We start from the raw sequence: 20,000 nt of genomic DNA, 5'->3' as shown, positions 1-20,000 counted from the left end.
ATATCTGTCTATCTATCTATTTTTATCTATCCATCCATTTATCTCTCTCTCTATCTATCTGTCTGTATTTCCTCTTTTCTACCTTTTTTCTCCACATCATCACCACCATCAGCATCACGATATTCCTCTTAATATCCATCTTAATCCCCAAGACTTATCTCTTTATCTTATCTCTCCTCCGCAGCCAAGCCCGGCCGGTGCCCCTCGAGGCTGATGGACCCTGCCCTGTGCCCGGATGACGTGGCCGACCAGTGCCAGGGGGACAGCGACTGCGGGGGGGCTGCCAAGTGCTGCTCCACGGGCTGCGCGCGGGTGTGCGTGCGTCCCATGAAGTCGAGTGAGTGTTTTATTTTTTTATTGATTAAGTATTTTATTTATGTATTCATTTATTTGTTTATTTATTTTTTATTTATTTTTTTTTAGGGTCGTTTTGGGTGTACTTTTTTGGTGGTGGTGGTGTTTTTTTTTTGTATTTTTGTATTATTTTATGAAGTGTGGGTGTGTGTGTGTGTATGTGTGTGTGTGTGTGTGTGTGTGTGTGTGTGTGTGTGTATGGGTTTGTATGTCTGGGGTTTGGGTTTTGTGTGTGTGTGCTTGCGTGTGTGCATGTCTGTGTCTGTGTCTTTGTTTGTGTGGGTTGTGCATCTGTGTGTTTGTTTGTTTGTTGTATATTTTTGTATACGAATTGCTTTTGTTGTATATTTGTTTCTCTGCTCTTTCATTCTCTAAAGTCTATTAATATATACATTGATATTCGTACTTGTACCCAGATTTGAATATCAAGTCTTTCCCATTTTTAATTATCTAATTCACATACACTCAAGCCTGTCATTATAATCCCCCGAATGTCCACTAAACTGAAGGATCCAATATTTTTGTCGTATCTGAAGCTCATCATGGTTGTGATTATTAATTTAATTAGCCGAATTTGACCCTTATCGTCGGATTGGCAATGATTGGGTTTCGATACCACGATATTTTTTTCCTCTTTTTTTTTGTCTTTCTTTCTCTTTTTTCCCCAATTCTTTATCTCCTTCGTGTTTCTTATTTTTCTTTCTTTCTCTCTCTCTCTTCTTCGTCTCTCATTCTGCTTTTCTTTTTTATATCTGTTCTCTCCATTGTTGGGACGAGAATCGGAAATCAGATAGCATACTTTATTGGCCGGGATATGTCGAAAAATCATTTTTTTGGGGAGGAAGAAATAATAAAGTTTTGGCTTCCCGTGTTGCACTCTCGCGTGATTGCAATGCACGGAAATAACGGGGGAGGAGGAGGGGGAGGAGGAGGAAGGATAGGAGGAGAAAGAGGGGGAGGGGAGGAGGGAGAGGGAGGAGGAGAGAGAGGGGAGAGAGACTGAGAGGATGGAGGGGAGGAGGGATGGGTAGGAGAAGGAGGAGGAGGAAGAGGGATGGGGAGGAGGAGGAGAGAGACTGAGAGGAGGGATGGGTAGGAAGGAGGAGGAGGAAGGGAGAGTGAGAGGATGGAGGGGGAAGGGGAAAAGATTAAGGGAGGAGAGGGGAAGGAGTAATGGGTAGGGGAGGGGGAAGGGAAGGATGGAGGAAGAGGAGGAGGTGGAAATGAGGGGGGAAAGAAGAGGTGGAGGTGAAAGAGGAGAGAAAGACGAAATGAAGGAGAAGGATGAGAGGTGGGAAGGGAAGAGAAGAGAATGGGGAGAAAGCTAGAGGGAGAGGAAGAAAAGGAGGAGGAGAAGAAATCGAAGAGGAGGAGGAGGAGGCGGGAGAGGAGAGGAAGAAAGAGAGAAGTAGCATGGAGAGAGAAAAAAAAAATGGATACAATTCGATGTAAACTTGAAATGAATTGAACCAAAGATAAAGAAAAGGATAGTAATAATAATAATAGTTACTGAAAAAATGTTTTAGGGATAAATCGAATCAATCTAGGGGAATTTTTAAACTAATTAAAACATTCGAGTTAGTATAATTTGAGTGAATTTCCGGTTAATGAAATTGTACAGAGTTTTTAAAAGTTAGGGGAAAATCAGGTGAATTTAGGGGAAAACCAGAAAGAGTTTTGAGGGATTAACTGGAGTTCGACGGATATGCATCGGGGGAAATTAAATGGAACAGGGTGAAAAAAAAAAAAAAAAAAAAAAACAGGGACACAGGGTAAGACTTTTTTTTTTTTTTTTTTTGAAAAGAAAGAAAGAAAAAATTGGGAAAAATCGAGAGAAAGGGAGAAAAGAAATATTTTTGATTCTTGACTCTCTGCTTAAGTTTTCCGAGGTCGAAACAAGAAGGAGAAAAAAAAGAGATAAAAATAGAGAAATGGAAATTACGGATAAAAGTTTGAAAAAGTCGTTGAAAAGTTAGAAGATTTGAGATAACTTAAGTGCACTACAGGGATGGAAAAAACCTGGTATTTAGGGGGTAAGGGGGAGGAGGGGGGAAGGGAAGGAGAAGGGGGGGGCAGGAGGAGAGAGAGGAGGGGGGAGGGAGAAAATAAAGAATGATAATAGAACAGACAAATGGAAGAGATAAGGAAGGAAGAGGAAGTGGGTAAGTGCAAATGAATAAACAAGCGATCGAACAAAGAAAATAAGAGCACCAGATGACAAACAAGAAAACAAACAAAAAGAATATCCTCTTGTTTACCTCTTGTTCGGACAAAGACAATCAACACAAATATTATGTAGGTATCTGCAATTCGGGATAAACAGATAAAGAAACAGAAAAGCAACGTAAGGCAAGAAAATCAGCTGGTTTAACTCCAGTCCGCAACAAACAAACAAATAAACTCCGATTCATGAAAAAATAAATAAACAGCAAAAATAGTTTAGCTGATTCAATTCACGAGAAAATAGCAAACAAAACAAATCAACAACAAACATCATCATCAAATGGTTGAGACTCTTTCAATTTACGACAAACAGAGAAGCAAGAAACAAACAAACAAACAAAAGAAGAATAATCCAACAAAAAACAAAACACCAAATAGTCTAATTCATTCAATTCACGACAAACAGAGAAGCAAGAAACAAGCAAACAAGCAAAACAAGAACAATACAACAAAAAAAACAAGAACAGTCTAACTCCTTCAATTCGCAACAAAACAAGACAAGAACACCAAATAGTCTAAACTCATTGAATCCACGACAATTAAGCAAACAAAACAAAAAACAAACAACAGCAAAAAAAACAAACAAAAACAAAACAAGACCATCACATCGCATAGGCCTACACACCATTCCGTGCGTGATGTGAAGGATGAGAGCGGTCTGATGTGTATCCTGCAGGCGGCACTTCAGGATTTCAGGATGACGGGCAGGGTGACTGAAGTGAGGGTGTCGAGGGACGTGGGAGAGCGGTGGTGAAAGGTAAGGGGGGGAGGGGACAGGGGGCTGAGGTAGAGGAGGGGAGGGGGAGATAGGAGTAGGGGAAGGAGGAAATGGCGAGGGTGAAAGGAGAGAGAGAGGGAGGTAGGGGAGAGGGATAGAGGGTAGAGGGGATAGGATAGGAGTGGAGGGCGAGAGGGAAGGGTTGGGGAAGTGGATAGGAGAGGGTAGAGAAGGGGGAAGGGGTTGGGGGAGTGGATAGGAGAGGGGAGAGAAGGTGAAGGGGTTGGGGAGTGGAAAGGAAGAGGGTAGAGAGGGATAGATAAGAAGAGGAAGAAGGAAAAGGGGGACTGGGAATAAAGAGAGGAGGGAGGGAGAACGATATAGGAGGGTAAAGGTGAGAAGTGAGAGGGAGACGGGTAGAGGAGGGAAAAGTAAGAGAGAGGAGGAAGGAGGGAGGAAGAGGATGAAGGGAAAAAGAGTTAGGATGACGTAGGAAGGAAGAGGAGAAAGAGAAGAAAGAGGGAAGAGAATAAAGGAAGGAGGTAGGAGAAGAGTGATAAGCGAGAGGAGGCTAGAGAGAAGGGGGGGGGGGGGAATCCTTCACCTGCTGTTGCCATCTGGAGTTGCTCCGGTTTTAAGCTGTAGCGTTCGTCATTGTTCTTTCTGTGTATCTTTCTCCTTCTTCTTCTTCTTCTTCTCTGTGCCCCTGTTTCTCTTTTGTTGATCTTATTTTCTTATTCTTCCTCTTCTTCTCTGTGTCCCTGTTTCTCTTCTGTTTGTGTTTTTCTTCTTCTTCTTCTTCTTCTCTGTGTCCCTGTTTTTCTTTTGCTGAACTTTTTTCTTCTTCTTCTTCTTTCTCCTCTTTATCTCTGTGTCCCTGTTTCTCTTTTGTTGATCTTATTTTCTTATTCTTCCTCTTCTTCTCTGTGTCCCTGTTTCTCTTCTGTTTGTGTTTTTCTTCTTCTTCTTCTTCTCTGTGTCCCTGTTTTTCTTTTGCTGAACTTTTTTTTTTCTTCTTCTTTCTTCTCTTTATCTCTGTGTCCCTGTTTCTCTTTTGTTGAGCTTTTTTTCCCTTCTTCTTCTTCCTCTTCTTCTCTCTTTCCTTGTTTCTCTTCTGTTGAACTTTTTCTTCTTCTTCATCTTCTTCTTCCTCTTCTCTCTTTCCCTGCTTCTCCTCTCCTTTGTTGTTATGTCTCTCCTTTCCTGCATACGCCTCTTTCGTATGTCTTTATCACGTTTCCTCCAATTCTTTCAATTTTCTTACAAATTCTCTTCGTTTCCTATTCCTCATTTCCCTGCCTCTTCTCCCATTCATCTTCATTTCCTTTGGTTCTTTCATACTTTGTTTTCTTGCGGTCTTATTATTATTATTTTTTTCTTCTTCTTCTCCGTCGTCTTCTTCCTCTCTGTCTTCCTCTTCCATCTTCGTCCTCCTCCCTTTCCTCCTCCTCCATTCCATCCTCCTCCTTCCTGTCTTCTTTTATTTCCTCCACTTCCTCTATCTTTCTCCCTCCTCTTCCTCCTAACTTTCCTCCTCTTCTTCCTTATCATTGCTTTCCTCCTTTACTTCCCTCCCTCTCCATTATTTCCTCCTTTATTTATTCCTCCTCCTCCTCCTATCTATTCCTCCTCTGTCCTTTCCTCCTCCTCCTTCTTTTCCTCCTCCTGCTCCTTTTCATCCTTCCTTTCCTCCTCCTCCTCCGCCTTCTTTTCCTTCCTTTTCTCCTGCTTCTTTTCCTCCTCCTTCCTCCTTATTTCCCCCTCCTCCTCCTTCCTCCTTATTTTCCCCCTCACTCCTTCCTCCTTCCTCCTTATTTCACCCCTCCTCCTTCCTCCTTATTTCCCCCTCCTCCTCCTTCCTCCTTATTTCACCCCTCCTCCTTCCTCCTTGCTCCTTATTTCCCCCCTCCTCCTTCCTCCTTATTTCACCCCTCCTCCTTCCTCCTTCCTCCTTCTTTTCCTCCTCCTACTCCGTCTTTCCTCCCGCGTGTTCTCTTGCCCTCCGGAGGTTAACGAGTCCCGTGATTATGACTAATTGATGAAGAGAAGGAGTAGCGATGCGTGAGGGATACGACTACCCCCCCCCCCCTCCTCCTCCTCCTCCCCCTCCTCCTCCTCCTCCACCCCTCCTCCTCCTCCTCCTCCTCCTTCTCCTCCTCCTCCTCCTCCACCACCCCCTCCCTCCTCTTCTCCTCCTCCTCCTCCTCCTCCTCCTCCTCCTCCTCCTCCACCCCCTCCTCCTCCTCCACCCTCCTCCTCCCTTCCTTCCTCTCTTCTTATTCTTCTCTCCTTATTTTTCTCTCTTTGTCTCTTTGTCTGTTTTTTTCTCTGGTTATTTGACTTTTTCTTTGACTCCTTCTCTGACTCTGACTCACTCTTTCTCTCTTTCTCTCTTTCTCTCTTTCTCTCTTTCTCTCTTTCTCTCTATCTCTCTATCTCTCTTTCTCTCTTTATCTCTTTCTCTATTTCCCTCCCTCTCGCTCTCTCTCCGTTTCACCCATCGCTCCCCCACGCCTCCATCCTCTTCCTCGCTCCCTCCCTCCCTTCCTCTTTCAGTCCCCCTCCCTCTCTTTCTCCTTCACCTTCCTCCTCCCTCCGTCCCCCCTCCCCTCCTCCTGTTCCCTCAATGCCCCACCCCATCCCACACCCGCCACCCCCATCCCTCTCACAGTGACTCTCAGTGACTCTCACTCCCTCCTCCCTCACTCACTCCTTCCCTCCCTCTCGCCTTCACCCATCACTCCCCTCACGCTTTCACCCTCTTCCACGCTCCCTCCCTCCCTTCCTCTTTCAGTCCCCCTCTTTCTCCTTCACCTTCCTCCTCCCTCCGTCCTCCCCCCTCCTGTTCCCTCAATGCCCCACCTCCACCCCCACCCCCACCCCCACCCCTCCTTCGCTACCGTGGCCGGGGGGTATTTCTTTTAAGTTCTTAATTCGATGTCTTCTTCCTTCACTATCTTTTTTTTCTGTTTTTTTTTTTCGTCTTTTTTTTTTCTTTTCTCGTTTTTGTCTTTTTCTTTTCTTGGTTTGGTATGCAGCTGTTTTGCGTTTTCTTTCCGTTTTGCCTTTTTTTGTGTGTGGATTTTTCGTTTTTTTAATCTGCTCTTAATTCCTTTCGATTTTCTTGGCCCTTCTCATCCTCTGCCACACCTTTAAAACTTCCTCATTCTCTCTCTCTCTCTTTCTTTTCTTTTTTTTTCTCTCTCTCATTTTTTCATATACCTTCACTCTTCCTCTTCCTCTTCCTCCTTTTCCTCCACTTCCTTTTTCTCCTCTTCCCCCATCCTCCCCCTCCTCCTCTTACCCTCCACCTCCTCCCCCTCCTACCCTCCTCCTCCTCCCTTCCCCTCCTACCCTCCTCCTCCTCCCTTCCCCTCCTACCCTCCTCCTCCTCCCTTCCCCTCCTCCTCCTCCTCCTCCTCCTCCTCCTCCTCCTCCTCCTCCTCCTCCTCCTCTTCCCCTCCTCCCCTTCACAACTTATTCACGGGTCCGCCGCCACGCTGCTCGCTGGTGTCGGTTTAAGCTTTAAAGTGGATGACGAATTAACGCGGTGATTTTGTGCTTATTGCTGGTGTGTGGGAGGGAGGAAGGAAGGAAGAGGGAGGGAGGAAGGAAGGAAGGAAGGAGGGAGGGAAAGATGGAGGAGCAGGGAAGAAATGAGAGGGAAAATGGGGGAAGGGAGGAGGGAGGAAGGAAGGAAGGAAGGGAGAGGGAGGGAAGGAGGGAGGGAGGGAGGAAGGAAGGAGAGGAGGAGGAGGGAAGAAATGAGAGGGAAAATGGGGGAAGGGAGGGAGGAGGGAGGGAGTTAGGAGGAAGGGGAAGAAGGAAGAGGTAGGAGGGAGAAAGAGGAGAGAGAGGAGAGTGAGGGATGATGATAAAGGAAGGAGGTAGGAGCATGGAGAAGGAATAGGAGGAAGGAGGAAGAAACGAAATGGAGATCCAGCGACATGAAAATAGCAGGAAGGATGTTGAGGGAAAGGAGGAAGAGGACGCGGAAGGAGACGGAAGTAGGAGTGGAAGAATGGAAGAGGAGAAAGAGGGAGATGGGGAAAGAGGAGGTAAAAAAGGAAAATGAAGAGGAGGAGGAGAAGGAGGAAACGTAAAGAAGATGAGGAGTTAAAAAGAAGGAAGAGGCGGAGAGGTGAGGATTGAAAAGGCAGAGGAGGAAAAAAAAGAGGGAAGACGTAGATGGAAGGATAAATAATAGAAGGAAGAAAGCATAAATAAACAAAAAATAAACAGATAGAGAAGCAAAAAAGCATAATACTAGAATAAAAAGACAACAACAACAATTAATTGCACACGAAAGAAGAGTGAAAAAGAAAGCGGAAAACTAAACTGAAAAGGGGAGAGGAAACGTGCGATAAAAGAATAAAAGAGAGAGAGAGAGAGAAAGAGAAAAAAAAGAAGAGATACAGGTACATAACAACTTTTCGACAACTAAAGCGAGAAACTTCTACGATGACCTAAGGGCAGGGGGGAGGGGGGGGAAGGATAAAAAAGGAAGGGGGGGGAGGTAAGGGGAAGGAAGTGATGAGAAAAAAAGGAAAGGGAAGGAAGAGAAAGAGGAGGAAGGAGGGGAAGGAAGAGATGAGAAAAAGGGAGTGAAAGGGAGGTAAAGGAAAAGAGAGGGACGGAGAGAATAGAAGGAAGAGAAAGAGGAAGAGAGGAAAAGAGAGGAAGAGTGGGGACACAAAAAGGGAGGTAAGGGAATGATGAGAGAGAGAGGTGAATGAGGAGCAGGAAAAGGAAGGGAAAAGAAAGATGACGAGGGGAGAGAGAAAGGGAAGGAAGGAAAAGAGAGGAAGAGGAAGAAATAAGAGACAAAAGAGAGGAAAGAGGGGAGAAAGAGGAGATGAGCGAGGAGACGAGAGGAGGTAAGGGGGAAGGAAAGAAAGGGAAGAGAGAAAAGGGAAGGGAAAAGGAAGAACGGAGAGACAAAAAGAGAGGAGAGAGAGGAGAGGAGAGGAGGTGAGGGAAAGAAAAGGAAGGGAAGAGGAGGAGGGAGGAAGGTAAGGAGAGGAGGAGAGGGTGTGGGGGGAGGTGAGGGAGGGGGGATGAGGGAGGGGGGGGTCTGACCTGAGATCAATCGCCGTGTTCTCTCTCCCTGATTGTTCTAACGTCATGTTTTGTTTTCTTTGTTTTGTTTATTTTTCTCTCTCTCCCCTTTAGCTGCTTTTATTTGATTTCCTTTTGTTATCTTTCGTCGGTGCGTTTCTTCTATCTCTTCATAATCATTCTCTTCTTCCTCCTCCTCCTCCTCCTCTTGCTTCTTCTCCTCCTCCTCCTCCTCCTCCTCCTCTTGCTTCTCCTTTTGCTTCTTCTGCTCCTTCTCCTCCTCTTTTTTCTCCTCCTCCTCTTCCTCTTCCTCCTCTTTCTCCTCATCCTCCTCTCCCTCCTCCTCCTCCCCTTCCGCCTCCTCCTCCCTGTATTCCTGTTATTCAATTTCACTTATCCGCCTAATCTCTCTTTTTTCCCATTTTCTTTCCGATAATTGTCACATATTCTCATTTTCTCTCAGTTCCTCCCCTCCCCCTCCCCCCACCTCTTCCCTTCCCACTCTACATTTATATCCCTTCTTACCGCCCCCCTCTTCCTCATTGCTCTAATTCTCCCATTTTTTTCTCATTTCCCTCATTCTTTTTTTTATATTTCCTCTGAACTTCCTATCCTCCTACCGTCCCCTACCTCCCCCCCATCCTAAGACCTCCCCCTCCCCTCACTCCCTCCCCACCCCCTCCCCGCCCCGTCTCCTTAGCGCGATTCCAAGAAAGAAAAGGATAGAGAGAGAGAGAGAAAAAAAAGGGAAAGAAATCGGCCGATTAATCAGTAATTGGCATTTTTTTTTATGTATGCATTCAGGGGCGTTGCCGGATCTTCAAACAAACGGGGGTTGGGGGGGTTGGGGGGTTGGGTGGAGATGGGGGGGTTGGGTGAAGTTGGTGGGGGGTTGGGGGATGGGTGAGGAGTGTGTCTTGTTTCTCGTTTTCTCTCTCTTTCGCTTTCTCTCTCTCTTTGTCCTTTCATTCTCTTTCTCTCTGTCTGTAGCTTCTCTCTTTCTCTCTCCCCCCCTCCCTCCCTCCCTCCTACCCCTCCCTCCCTCCCTCCTTCCCCCTCCTCCCTTCCTCTCCTCCCTCTCCCCCATTCATACCTCTCCCTCCCTCCTCCCTATCCCCCATTCATACCCCTCCATCCTTCCTCCCTCCCTCCCTCCCTCCCTCCCTATCCCCCATTCATACCCCTCCCTCCTCCCCTCCCTCCCTCCCTCTCTCCCTCCCTCCCTCTCCCCCAGCCATATCTCTCCCTGTCCTGCCTCCTCCCAATCTCCTTCCTCTTTTTCCCCCTCTTTCCCGCGTCCATCTTCCCTCCCTGTCCTTGTTCCTCTCTCCTTTTTTCTCCCGCGTTCTCCCTCATTCGTTTCCCGCCGCCCGCCAGTCCATAAACCGTGCATTAGGTTTACCATCTTGTGAAAAATTAACTTGGCAAACTCTCTTCCTTTGTCCTCGCTGGCTTTTGGTGGGGGTGGAGGGGGTGGAGGGGGGTGCATTTGCGTGTGCATGATCGGGAGGGGGGAGGGGGGGAAGGGGTGACGCACGCGCGCGCGGGTATTAGCGCGAACGCACGTATGCACGCATGGTACACGCGTGTGTTTGCGTTTACTTGCAAACAGTGTCAACATTGCTTGTAAACACACGAGTATATGCAGGCACAATTGAACGGGATGCTCTCTCTTTCTCTTAAATCTCTCTCTCTCTCTCTCTCTCTCTTTTTTTCTCTCTCTTTCTTTCTCTCTTTCTTTCTCTCTCTTTTTTTCTCTCTCTTTTTTTCTCTCTCTTTCTCTCACTCTCTCTCTTTCTCTCACTCTCTCTCTTTCTTTCTCTCTTTCTCTTAAATCTCTCTCTCTCTCTCTCTCTCTCTCCCTTTCTCTGTCTGTCTGTCTCCCTCTCTCTCTTACTATCACTCTCTCTCTCTTTTTTTTTTCTCTCTCTCTCTATCTATCTATCTGTCTATCTCTCTCTCTCTCTCTCTCTCTCTCTCTCTCTCTCTCTCTCTCTCTCTCTCTCTCTCTCTCTCTCTCTCTCTATCTCTCTCTCTCTCCTCTCCCTCCTCCCTCTCCTCCCTCCCTCCCTCTCTCCCTCTCTTTCCTTCTCTCTCTCTCTCTCGCACGCACGCACTTTTTCTTCATACCCTCTCTTCATTCCTTATTCATCATGTTGTTCTGCCTTCCCCTAAATTACTCGGGCTTACTTTCTTTGTCTTCTCCCTCTCTCTGCTTTGGTTTGTGTTTATACCTTATTCTCTTTCTGTGTCTTTCTTCTCTTCTTTCTCTCCTTCTCATTGAGGATATGTTTCCTATGAACATTGATCAAGATGAAATGATGGAAAGCGAGAGAAAGTAAGAGAACTAGAGGGAGATAGAAAGAAGACGAGGGAGAGAGAAAGAAGACTGAGAGAGAAAAAAGAGAAAGAAAGATTGAGAGAGAGAGAGAGAGAAAGAGAGAGAGAGAGAGAGAGAGAGAGAGAGAGAGAGAGAGAGAGAGAGAGAGAGAGCGAGGCAAAGAGAGAGAGACACACACAGAGACAAAGATAGAGAGAGACACACACAGAGGCAAAGAGGGAGAGAGAGAGAAACAGAGACAAAGAGAGAGAGAGACACACACAGTGAAGACAGAGAGAGACACACACACAGAGACAAAGAGGAGAGAGATAGAAAAGAGCAGAGACAGAGACAAAGAGAGAGAGAGACACACAGAGACAAAGAGGGAGAGAGAGAGAGAGAGAGAGAGAGCTAGAAAGAGAGAGAGAGACAGAGACAAAGAGAGAGAGAGAGAGAAAGAGGGAGAGACAGAGAGAGAGAGATCTAGAAAGAGAGAGAGAGACAGAGACAAAGAGAAAGAGAGACAGAGAGACAGAGACAAAGAGAAAGAGAGACAGAGAGACAGAGACAAAGAGAGCGCGCGGGCTCGTCAGCGCGCGAGTAAATGAACTAGCACTTATTCGGAACATTTCGTAGCGAGACGGAGCGAAGATAAAGGCTTCCTCCCTCTTTCCCTCCTCCTGCTCCTCTTTCTCCCTCTCTCCTCCTCTCCCTCCCTCTCTCCCCCTCTTCCTCCCTCTTTCCTCCTCTCCCCCTTTCCCTCCCTCTTTGCCTCATCCTACTCCTCTTTCTCCCTCTCTCCTCCTCTCCCCCTTTCCCTCCCTCTTTCCCTCCTCCTACTTCCTCTCCCTCCCTCTCTCCCTCCTTTTTCTCGTCTCCCTTCCCCTCTCTGCCTCTCTCTTCCTCTCCCACCCAATTTCTTCCTCCCCCACTCATTTCCTCTCCCTCCCACTTTCCTCTTTTCTTTCCCTCCTTCTCTCCTCTCCTCCTCCACTCCCCCCCATCTCCTTCCTTCCTTCTCTGTTCCTCTCCCTCCCACTCTCCTCATTTCCTCACTCTCCTCGTTATCCTCCCACTCTCCTCCTCTCCTTCCCCCTCCCCCCGTCCTTCCTTCCTTCTCTCTCCTCCTCTCCTTCCTCCTCCTCCCTCCCCCTCCCCCTTCCTCCTTCCCTTCCTCCTCCCTTCCTCCTCCCCCCACTCCCAGCCCTTCCTTCCTTCTCCCCTTCCTTCTCTCCTCCTCTCCTTCCTCCTCCTCCCTCCCCCTCCCTTCCTCCTTCCCTTCCTCCTCTCCTCCTCCCCTTCCCCCCTCCCCCGCACGAATGCAGGCTGCAGAGTGCTCAATGTGGCAACAACACCGGCGCTGTTTGACTTTCATTACCCGTGGACAAATAAGCTCGGCTCTCCCTCAGGTCTTTCTCAGACTCTCTCTCTCTCTCTCTCTCTCTCGCTCGCTCGTTCTCTGTCGATCTGTCTCTCTCTCGCTCGTTCTCTGTCGATCTGTCTCTCTCTCTCTCTCTCTGTTCTCTGTCGACTTGCCTCTCTCTCGCTCGTTCTCTGTCGACTTGTCTCTCTCTCGCTCGTTCTCTGTCGACCTGTCTCTCTCGCTCGTTCTTGGTCTTTCTGTCTGTTTGTCCGTCTGTGTCTCGCGCTGTTTCTCTCTTGCTCTCGCTCTGTTTCTTTCTCTGCTCTTTCTCTCGCTCTTTCCCTCCCTCCTTATCCCTCCCTCCCTCCTTCCCTCAGTCCCTCTCTCTCTCCTGCTTCTTCCCTCCCACCCTCTTTCCCACCTTCTCTGCCTCCCTCCTTATCCCTCCCTCCCTCCATCTCTACCTCTTTAACAGTTTATCTCATTCTTTCTGATAAACAGTTAATAAGAAAAAAAACAACCAATGAAAACTTGTAAGTAGGAAAAATTATGATATATAATGTGAAGAGATATATGAATAGTTAAAACAAAAACGAGAGATGAAGGAAGAGGAGAAGAAGAAAGAAAGAAAGGAAGAGGAAGAAGAAGACGAGGTAAAAAGAAAAAGATAAAAGTGCTTACCTTGAAGGACGTAAATCATTGTCTCGGATTTATTTTCTCGAGGAAGAGCTGGAAGAATCGGAGAGAAATATGAAGAGATGTAAAGGGGGACAGAGAGAGAGAGGGAGAGGGTGAGAGACGGAGAGAAGGGGAGAGGGAGAGGATGAGAGACGGAGAGAGGGGAATAAGATAAACAGAGAGGAGGGGTGAGATGGTGAGGGTAAAGGAGAGAGAGAGAGAGAGAGAGAGACAGAGACAGAGACAGAGAGAGAGAGGGAGTGAGACAGAGAAGGGAGAGGAGAGAGAGGGAGAGAGCGAAGGAGAGTTAGAGGGAGAGAGAGAGAAATAGGGCGAGGGAGAGGGAGAGGGAGAGAAATAGAGCGAGGGAGGGATTGAAGACCAGTGAGAAGCTATTTCACTTTCTCTAAGTTAGAATAAGAGGGTGGAAGGGAAAGAATGAGGTATAAAGGGGAAAGCGAGACAAATCGCTAAGAGGAGAAGCGAAGATAGAGAGAAAGCAAAATGGGAAGAATAGAGGAAAAAGAAAACAAGCAAACTTACACGCGAAGTCAAGAGATGAAACAGGAAGTAATAAACAAGAGAGGGAGAGGGAGGGAGAGGGGAGAGAGAGAAAGAGAGAGAGAGGGGGGGAGGGGAGGGAGGGAGAAAGTAAGGAGGGAGGGAGGAAGGAAGGAGGGAGGGAGGGAGGGAGGGAGGGAGGAAGGAAGGGAGGGAGGAAAGAGAGAGCCAGAGAAAGCCAGAGCCAGACAGAGAGAGGAAGAGCCAGACAGACAGACAGACAGAGAGAAAGGGAAGCCAAATGAGACACAAAGCGAAACCGAGAAAGTAAAAAAAGAGAAACTCAAAGACCTCCTTCAAGAAACAGCAGCATCTTAAGAGAAATAAAAGGCAATGGAGAAGCGAGAGAGGGTAGCGGTGTCGGCTGGACGAGGAGGAAGGAGGAGAGATAAGAATGGGAGGGGAGGGAGGAAGGACCGAGGGAAGGAGGAGAAGGGGGAGAGAAGGATAAATAAGAATGGAAAATGAGGGAGGAAGGACCGAGGGAAGGAGGAGAAGGGGAAGAGAAGATAAAGAGGGAAGGAGAGAGAAAGAGAGGGAAGGAGAGGGGGAGAGAAAGAGGGAAGGAAGAGAAGAGAGGGAGGAGAGAGAAAAGAGGGAAAGACAGAGAATAGAGGGGAGATATGAGAGTAAGAGCAAGAGAGAGAGAGAGAGAGAGAGCGAAGAAGAGAAGCAAATAGATAAGATAAAACAAACAAGGGAAGACGCAGAGGCGGGAAAGATTTTTGGGATTTTTTCCCTAATGGAAGATGAAGGGCGAAGCGGAGACGGCGATAAAGGCGTGCATGGAGGAAGTGGGGAATTTTGCGTTAAAGGGTTAAGGAAGTAGATTGGAAGGAAGGTATTGAGTGACGCACGCACGCACGCACGCACACGACCGCGCGCGCATGCTCACACGCACGCACACGCACGCGATCGTCCACGCACACTCACACGCACACGCACACGACCGCGCGCGCATGCTCACACACACGCACACGCACGCGATCGCCCACGCACACGCACGCACATACTCATATATACGCACGCGCGATGATGAGATTCAAACAAAAAGGGGGAAGATAGGAGGCACGGTGTAAAATAAATAGAAAAGCGTGTTAGAACGAGAGAGAAAGGGATAATAGGGAATACCCCCCCCCCTTCCCCTCTCCCTTCCCCTCCTTCCCTTCCCCTCCGCCCCTTCGTTCTTCTTTTTCTTTCATCTCCCCTTCCGCTCCCCATCTCCGTCTACTTCTCTTCCCCTCTCTTCTTCCTCCTCCTCTTCCTCCTCCTCCTCCTCCTCCTCCTCCTCCTCCTCCTCCTCCTTTTCCTCCCCCTCCCCCTCCCCCTCCTCTCCTTCCACTTCCCCCTTCTCCCCTCCTCCCCCTCCTCCCCTCCCTCCCCCTCCTTCCCCTCTTCCTCTTCCCCTCCTCCTCCCCCTCTTCCTCCCCCTCTTCCCCCTTCCCTGCTTCTCACGGGAGACTGAGCACAACCGACCCGTTAAAAAGAAAGAATGGACAAGAACATAAAACAAAACAAAAAAATAAATAAAAATAAGAATAAGAAAAAGAAAACACAAAATAAGAGATATCCTTTCTCTTCTGGACATCTGGGAGTGCGGTGATTAATAATAAAAGGAAGAAGGAGAAGAAGAAGAAGAAGAAGAAGAGGGAAGAAAGGAGGAGGAGGAGGAGAAAAATGATGATGCTAAGGAGGAGGAAGATAAGGGAGAGAAAGGAGGAGTTAAAAGATAGAGAGATAAATAAATAGAAGGAAAAGCAAGAGAGAAATGAGAAAAGAGAGAAAATATGACCAAAAAAGAAAGAAAGAAAGAGAGAACGCAAAGTAAAGAATGAACGAAGGGGAAGCGGCAGAGAGGGGAGGAAGGAGGAAGGAGGGGAGAGGACAAGAGGAAGGCCCTTGGAGAGACAAAGTCGAGATCCCCAAACGAAGAGGAACTCATTCAGCGAGGCAGGCACACGCGGGCGGCGCGGGCGGGCGGGCGGCAGGCGCGGGCGGGGCGGCCTCGCGAGAGGGGCAGGAGAGCGAGTGCCCACGAGCCCCTCCTCCTCCTTCTTCTTCTTCTTCTTCTTCTTCTTCTTCTCTTCTTCTTCTATTTCCTCCTCTTTCTCCCCCTCTTCCCTACCTCTTTCTCTTCCTCCTTCTCTTCCCTCCTCTTTCTCCTCCTCCTACTCTTCCTCCTCTTTCCTCTCCTCCTCCTTTTCCTCCTCTCTCTTCCTCCTCTTTCCCCTCCTCCTCCTTTTTCTCCTCCTACTCTTCCTTCTCTTCCCTCCTCTTGCTCCTATTCTTCCTACTCTTCCTCCTCCTCTCTTTCCCTCCTCTTCTTCTTCTTGCTTCCTCTTCTTTTTGCTCCTGCTCATCCCCCTCCTCCTCCTCGTTCTGCCTCTCCACTTTTTTTTCCTCTTCCTTTTTTCTTTTTCCTCCACTTTTTCTGTTTCCTTCTTTTTTTCATTTCCTATTCTATTTTTCCTTATGCTCCTCCTCTTCTTTTTTCTACTCCTTTTCCTCTTCCTCCTCCTTCTCCTCCTCTTCCTCCTGCTCCTCCTTTTTCCTCCTCTTCCTCCCCCTATTTCTCTTTCTTTTCTTCCTCCTTCTTTTTCCTCCTTTTCCTCCTTCTTTTTCCTCCTTTTCCTCCTCATTTTTCCTCCTCCTCCTCACTCATGGGAAATGAGGGAACAATGGCGGCTTCTTCCAGCTCTTCAGCTCATCTTAATGCAGTGTGTACGTTCGTTTTTTTTTTTTTTCTTTTCTTTTCTTTTCTTTGTTTTGTTTTTCCTCGTTTTATTCTTCCTTCGTGTTTGTCTTTTCCTTTCTCTTCCCAAATGGTTGTCTTGGTTGGTGTTGTGTGTGCATGTGTGTTTGTGTTTGTCTTGTATGCGTGTCATGTAAGAAAAAAAAATGTGTAGGTGTGTCTGTGCGCGTGTGTGTGTTGTATTTTTGTGCGTGTGCATGTGTGTTGTATGTTTATGTGTGTGTGTGTGTGTTTGTGTTTGTCTGTCCGTCTGTGCGTGTGAGTGTGCGTGTGTTTGTCTGTGTGTGTGTTTGTGGGTTTGCGATTTTGTGATATTGTGGTTTTGTATACACGTATGTATAGATACATACATACACACTTTTTATTTTTTATTTATTTATTTATTTTTTTTATTCTGCGTTGAATTCCTTTTACTTTTTTCTTAGTGACGATATTTATTTCCTATTGTCTTCCTTTCATTTTTTTTTTCTCCAAAAGACAAACAAGTGATGCAAGATAGATTTGTAGGCGGGAGGGCAGGACAGTGTCAGCCAAGTGTCAGCCGAGTGTCAGTGGAGTGGCATATGTGTCGTTGAGAGCAGGTGCCACTTACCTTTTTTTAAAGGGGATTGGAGGGCGTCCAACTTTTATAATCTTATTTTTTCCTAATTTTTTTCTTACACTTTATGTCTTCTTCTTTACCTCTGCTGGTTTGTTTCTGTTTTTATTATATCTTATTTTCCCCACTCTTCTTGTTTTGTTTTTCTTTTCTTGTTTATTTTTTTCGTATTGCTTATTTTTTATTTTCCTTTTCTTTATTTTTTTCATTTTTTTTTTCTTGTTTATTTCATTTCCGTCTGGTTTATTCTCTCTTTTCCCTCCACTTGTGTTTTCCTTTGTTTATGTCTCTTCTTTTTTGTCCTTCTCTCTCTCTCTCTCTCTCTCTCTCTCTCTCTCTCTCTCTCTCTCTCTCTCTCTCTCTCTCTCTCTCTCTCTCTCTCTCTCTCTCTCTCTCTCTCTCTCTCTCTCTCTCTCTCTCTCTCCCTCACTCTCTCTCTCTCTCTCTCTCTCTCTCTCTCTCTCTCTCTCTCTCTCTCTCTCTCTCTCTCTCTCTCTCTCTCTCTCTCTCTCTCCCTCTCTCTCTCTCTCTCTCTCTCTCTCTCTCACTCTCTCTTTCTCCTCTCACTCTTTCTATCTCACTCTCTCTCTCTCTCTCTCTCTCTCTCTCTCTCTCTCTCTCTCTCTCTCTCTCTCTCTCTCTCTCTCTCTCTCTCTCTCTCTTTCTCTCTCTCTCTCTCTCTCTCTCTCTCTCTCTCTCTCTCTCTCTCTCTCTCTCTCTCTCTCTCTCTCTCTCTCTCCCCCTCTCTCTCTCGCTGTATATTTATTCATATATAATGAACATCAGCACCCTGATTATCATATTTATGATTTTGAATATATTATAAAGACGTTATTTGTACCGCTATACACGTAGGGGGAAAGAAAGAAGCAAATGTCTTATTTCGATCTCCTTTCGTCCCCTCTTCTCCCCTCTTCTCCCCTTCTTCTCTTCGCATTTCTCCTCCATCCTCCTCCTCCTCCTCCTCCTCCTCCTCCTCCTCCTCCTCCTCCTCCTCCTCCTCCTCCTCCTCCTCCCCCTCCTCCTCCTCCTCCTTCTCCCCCTCCTCCTCCCTCCTTCCTCCTCCTCCTCCTCCTCCTCCTCCTCCTCCTCCCCCTTCTTTTTAGGCGCCGCGCAATGTTGTGAGTGGCGGAGGGGGGGGGGGCAGTAGGAGGGGAAGGGAAGGGAGAGGGAGAGGGAGAGGGGAGGGGGAAGTGAGGGGAAGGATAACACAAAGGGTGTAAGTTCACGGCAATGCAGACAGGACCATGGGCAGGGAAGGGGGGGGGTCAAAGGGAGGAGGGGTGTTGCACAGCTTGGCACGGCGGGGGGTAACGAGGATGGAAGGGGGGAGGAAAGGAAAGAGGGAGACACGAGAGTGAAAAGAGATGGGTGAGAAAAAAGGCAGAGAGAGAGGAGGGAGGAGAGGGGAGACCGAGGGCTGGGGAGAGTGTTGACAGGTAACGCAGGGTGTTAGCTACTAGAGAAACGAGGGGAGGAGGAGAGGAGAAAGAATGAGGAAGAGAGAGGAAAAGAGGATAGGGAAGAGAGTGATGAAAAGACAAAAGTTGAGAGAGACAAACTGGTTGAAATACGGAGAGAGAGAGAGAGAGAGTGAGAGGATGAAATAACGAGGGAGTAAGAGGGAGACAAACAAAACAGAGAGAAAGAGAGAGAGAGGAGGGTGAGGGGGTGAAGGGAAGTGACAGTTGGATTCTATGGACACTCGCGCTGACAGCATTGACACCGCTGCCGAGAGTGTCACTGAACAGATGCGGGAAAGTGTGTGTAAGGGCCGGGGTGTGTGTGTGTGTGGGTGGGGGGGGGGAAGTGGCATTGAGAGAGGGATGGATTGATGGGGAGCGCGCGTCGAGAGTGAGGGAGGGAGGAGGAGGTGTTGAAACAGGGAGGGAGGGGTGTTGAGAGAGAGAGGGAGGGGGTGTTGAGAGAGAGGAGGGAAGGGGAGTGGCGTCGAGAGGGAGGGAGGGAGGTGTTGAGAGAGGGAGGGAGGGGACGAGGGCGTTGAGAGAGGGAGGAAGGGGGAGTGGCGTCGAGATGGAGGGAGGAGGGGTTAAGGGACGTTGGTGCCCGAGAGGAGGGAGGGAGGGAGGGGGAGAAAGGAGACCGGGGAGGGACTCTGAGGGAGGAGGAGGGCAGGACAGGGGTGCGGGGGAGGGTAAAGTGACACATGACAATTACAGAAAAAAATACACAAGTGCCACAGTACACATGCAAATGAGGAGGGAAGGGAGAGAAAGATGGGTGCCATGGGACGCTGCCAAAGAGAGGGGGGGGGGAGGGGAGGAAATAAATGTTTAAGAATTGGGTACAAAATATAGACAAGACAAATAGACAGACGAATAAATAAAAATAAATTGATACATGGATAGATAGGCAGATTCAGAAGCAAAACCAACATGAAAAATAAATCGTAATAAATTCATAATAAATAAATTCATTAACGTAGTTCATTATACGTAGATGTGAATGAGATATATAGTTCATTATATGTAGATATGAATAAGATATATAGTTCATTATACGTAGATATGAGTGAGGTATATAGTTCATTATCCGTAGATATGAATGAGATATATAGTTCATTATACGTAGATATGAATGAGATATATAGCTCATTATACGCAGATATGAATGAGATATATAGTTCATTATACGTAGATATAAGTGAGATATATTCGGTTCAGCTGCTATGATCTCCAGCGAAAAAGGTGCCACATAGAAAACCGGAAACAGAAAGGGAATTCGCGGAAATGCCAAACAGATACCGGCGGCGTGTCAAGGAATTTTAGAGTGCCACATGTTACAAGTATTTTACAGTGCCACATCTTTTTTCCTTTTTTATTTTTATTATTATTATTCTTTAGATATTTTGCAGTGCCACACATCATACCCACAGGGAAAAGCGCCATTACCACATACCATTTTAATAAGTAGATAGTATACCACAACCCGGAGAGAGAGAGAGAGAGAGAGAGAGAGAGAGAGAGAGAGAGAGAGAGAGAGAGAGAGAGAGAGAGAGAGAGAACAAAAAAAAGAATAGACAGTATACCACTTCCCGGAAAGAGAGAGAGAGAGAGACAGACAGACAGAGAGAGAGAGAGAGAGAGAAAGAGAGAGAGAGAGAGAGACAGACAGACAGAGAGAGAGAGAGAGAGAGAGAGAGACAGAGAGAGAAAACAAGAGTGCCACATACCAAACTCCAAACCACAGTGCCACGAGTACTGCGGCGCCCATGATGAAGGTCCCGCACCCGCTACGTGAGGTATGAGAACCGGCGGACAGGGTACTTCATCACGCCGTTGCAACCATGATCAACTTCTGCAACGCTGTGTGCTACCCTGTGGGAGGGAAGGGGAGAGGAGGGGAGGGTTGTAG

The 20,000-nt window shown here is 47.3% G+C and overlaps 1 protein-coding gene across 3 annotated transcripts in view; it reads left to right on the top strand.

Moving 5' to 3' along the window:
* The window catches only part of LOC113822084 (uncharacterized), a 177,442-nt gene that overhangs the window by 47,342 nt on the left and 110,100 nt on the right, over positions 1 to 20,000 (top strand). For all 3 annotated transcript variants that reach the window (XM_070121157.1, XM_070121156.1, XM_070121158.1), the window contains exon 2: positions 185 to 337. In XM_070121157.1, coding sequence (XP_069977258.1) covers positions 185 to 337 — 153 coding nt within the window. The remainder of the gene's footprint in view (positions 1 to 184; positions 338 to 20,000) is intronic.

The sequence above is a fragment of the Penaeus vannamei genome, chromosome 4 (assembly GCF_042767895.1).
Source record: "Penaeus vannamei isolate JL-2024 chromosome 4, ASM4276789v1, whole genome shotgun sequence".
Lineage (NCBI taxonomy): Eukaryota > Metazoa > Arthropoda > Malacostraca > Decapoda > Penaeidae > Penaeus > Penaeus vannamei.
This window is presented reverse-complemented; position numbering and strand designations above follow the sequence as displayed.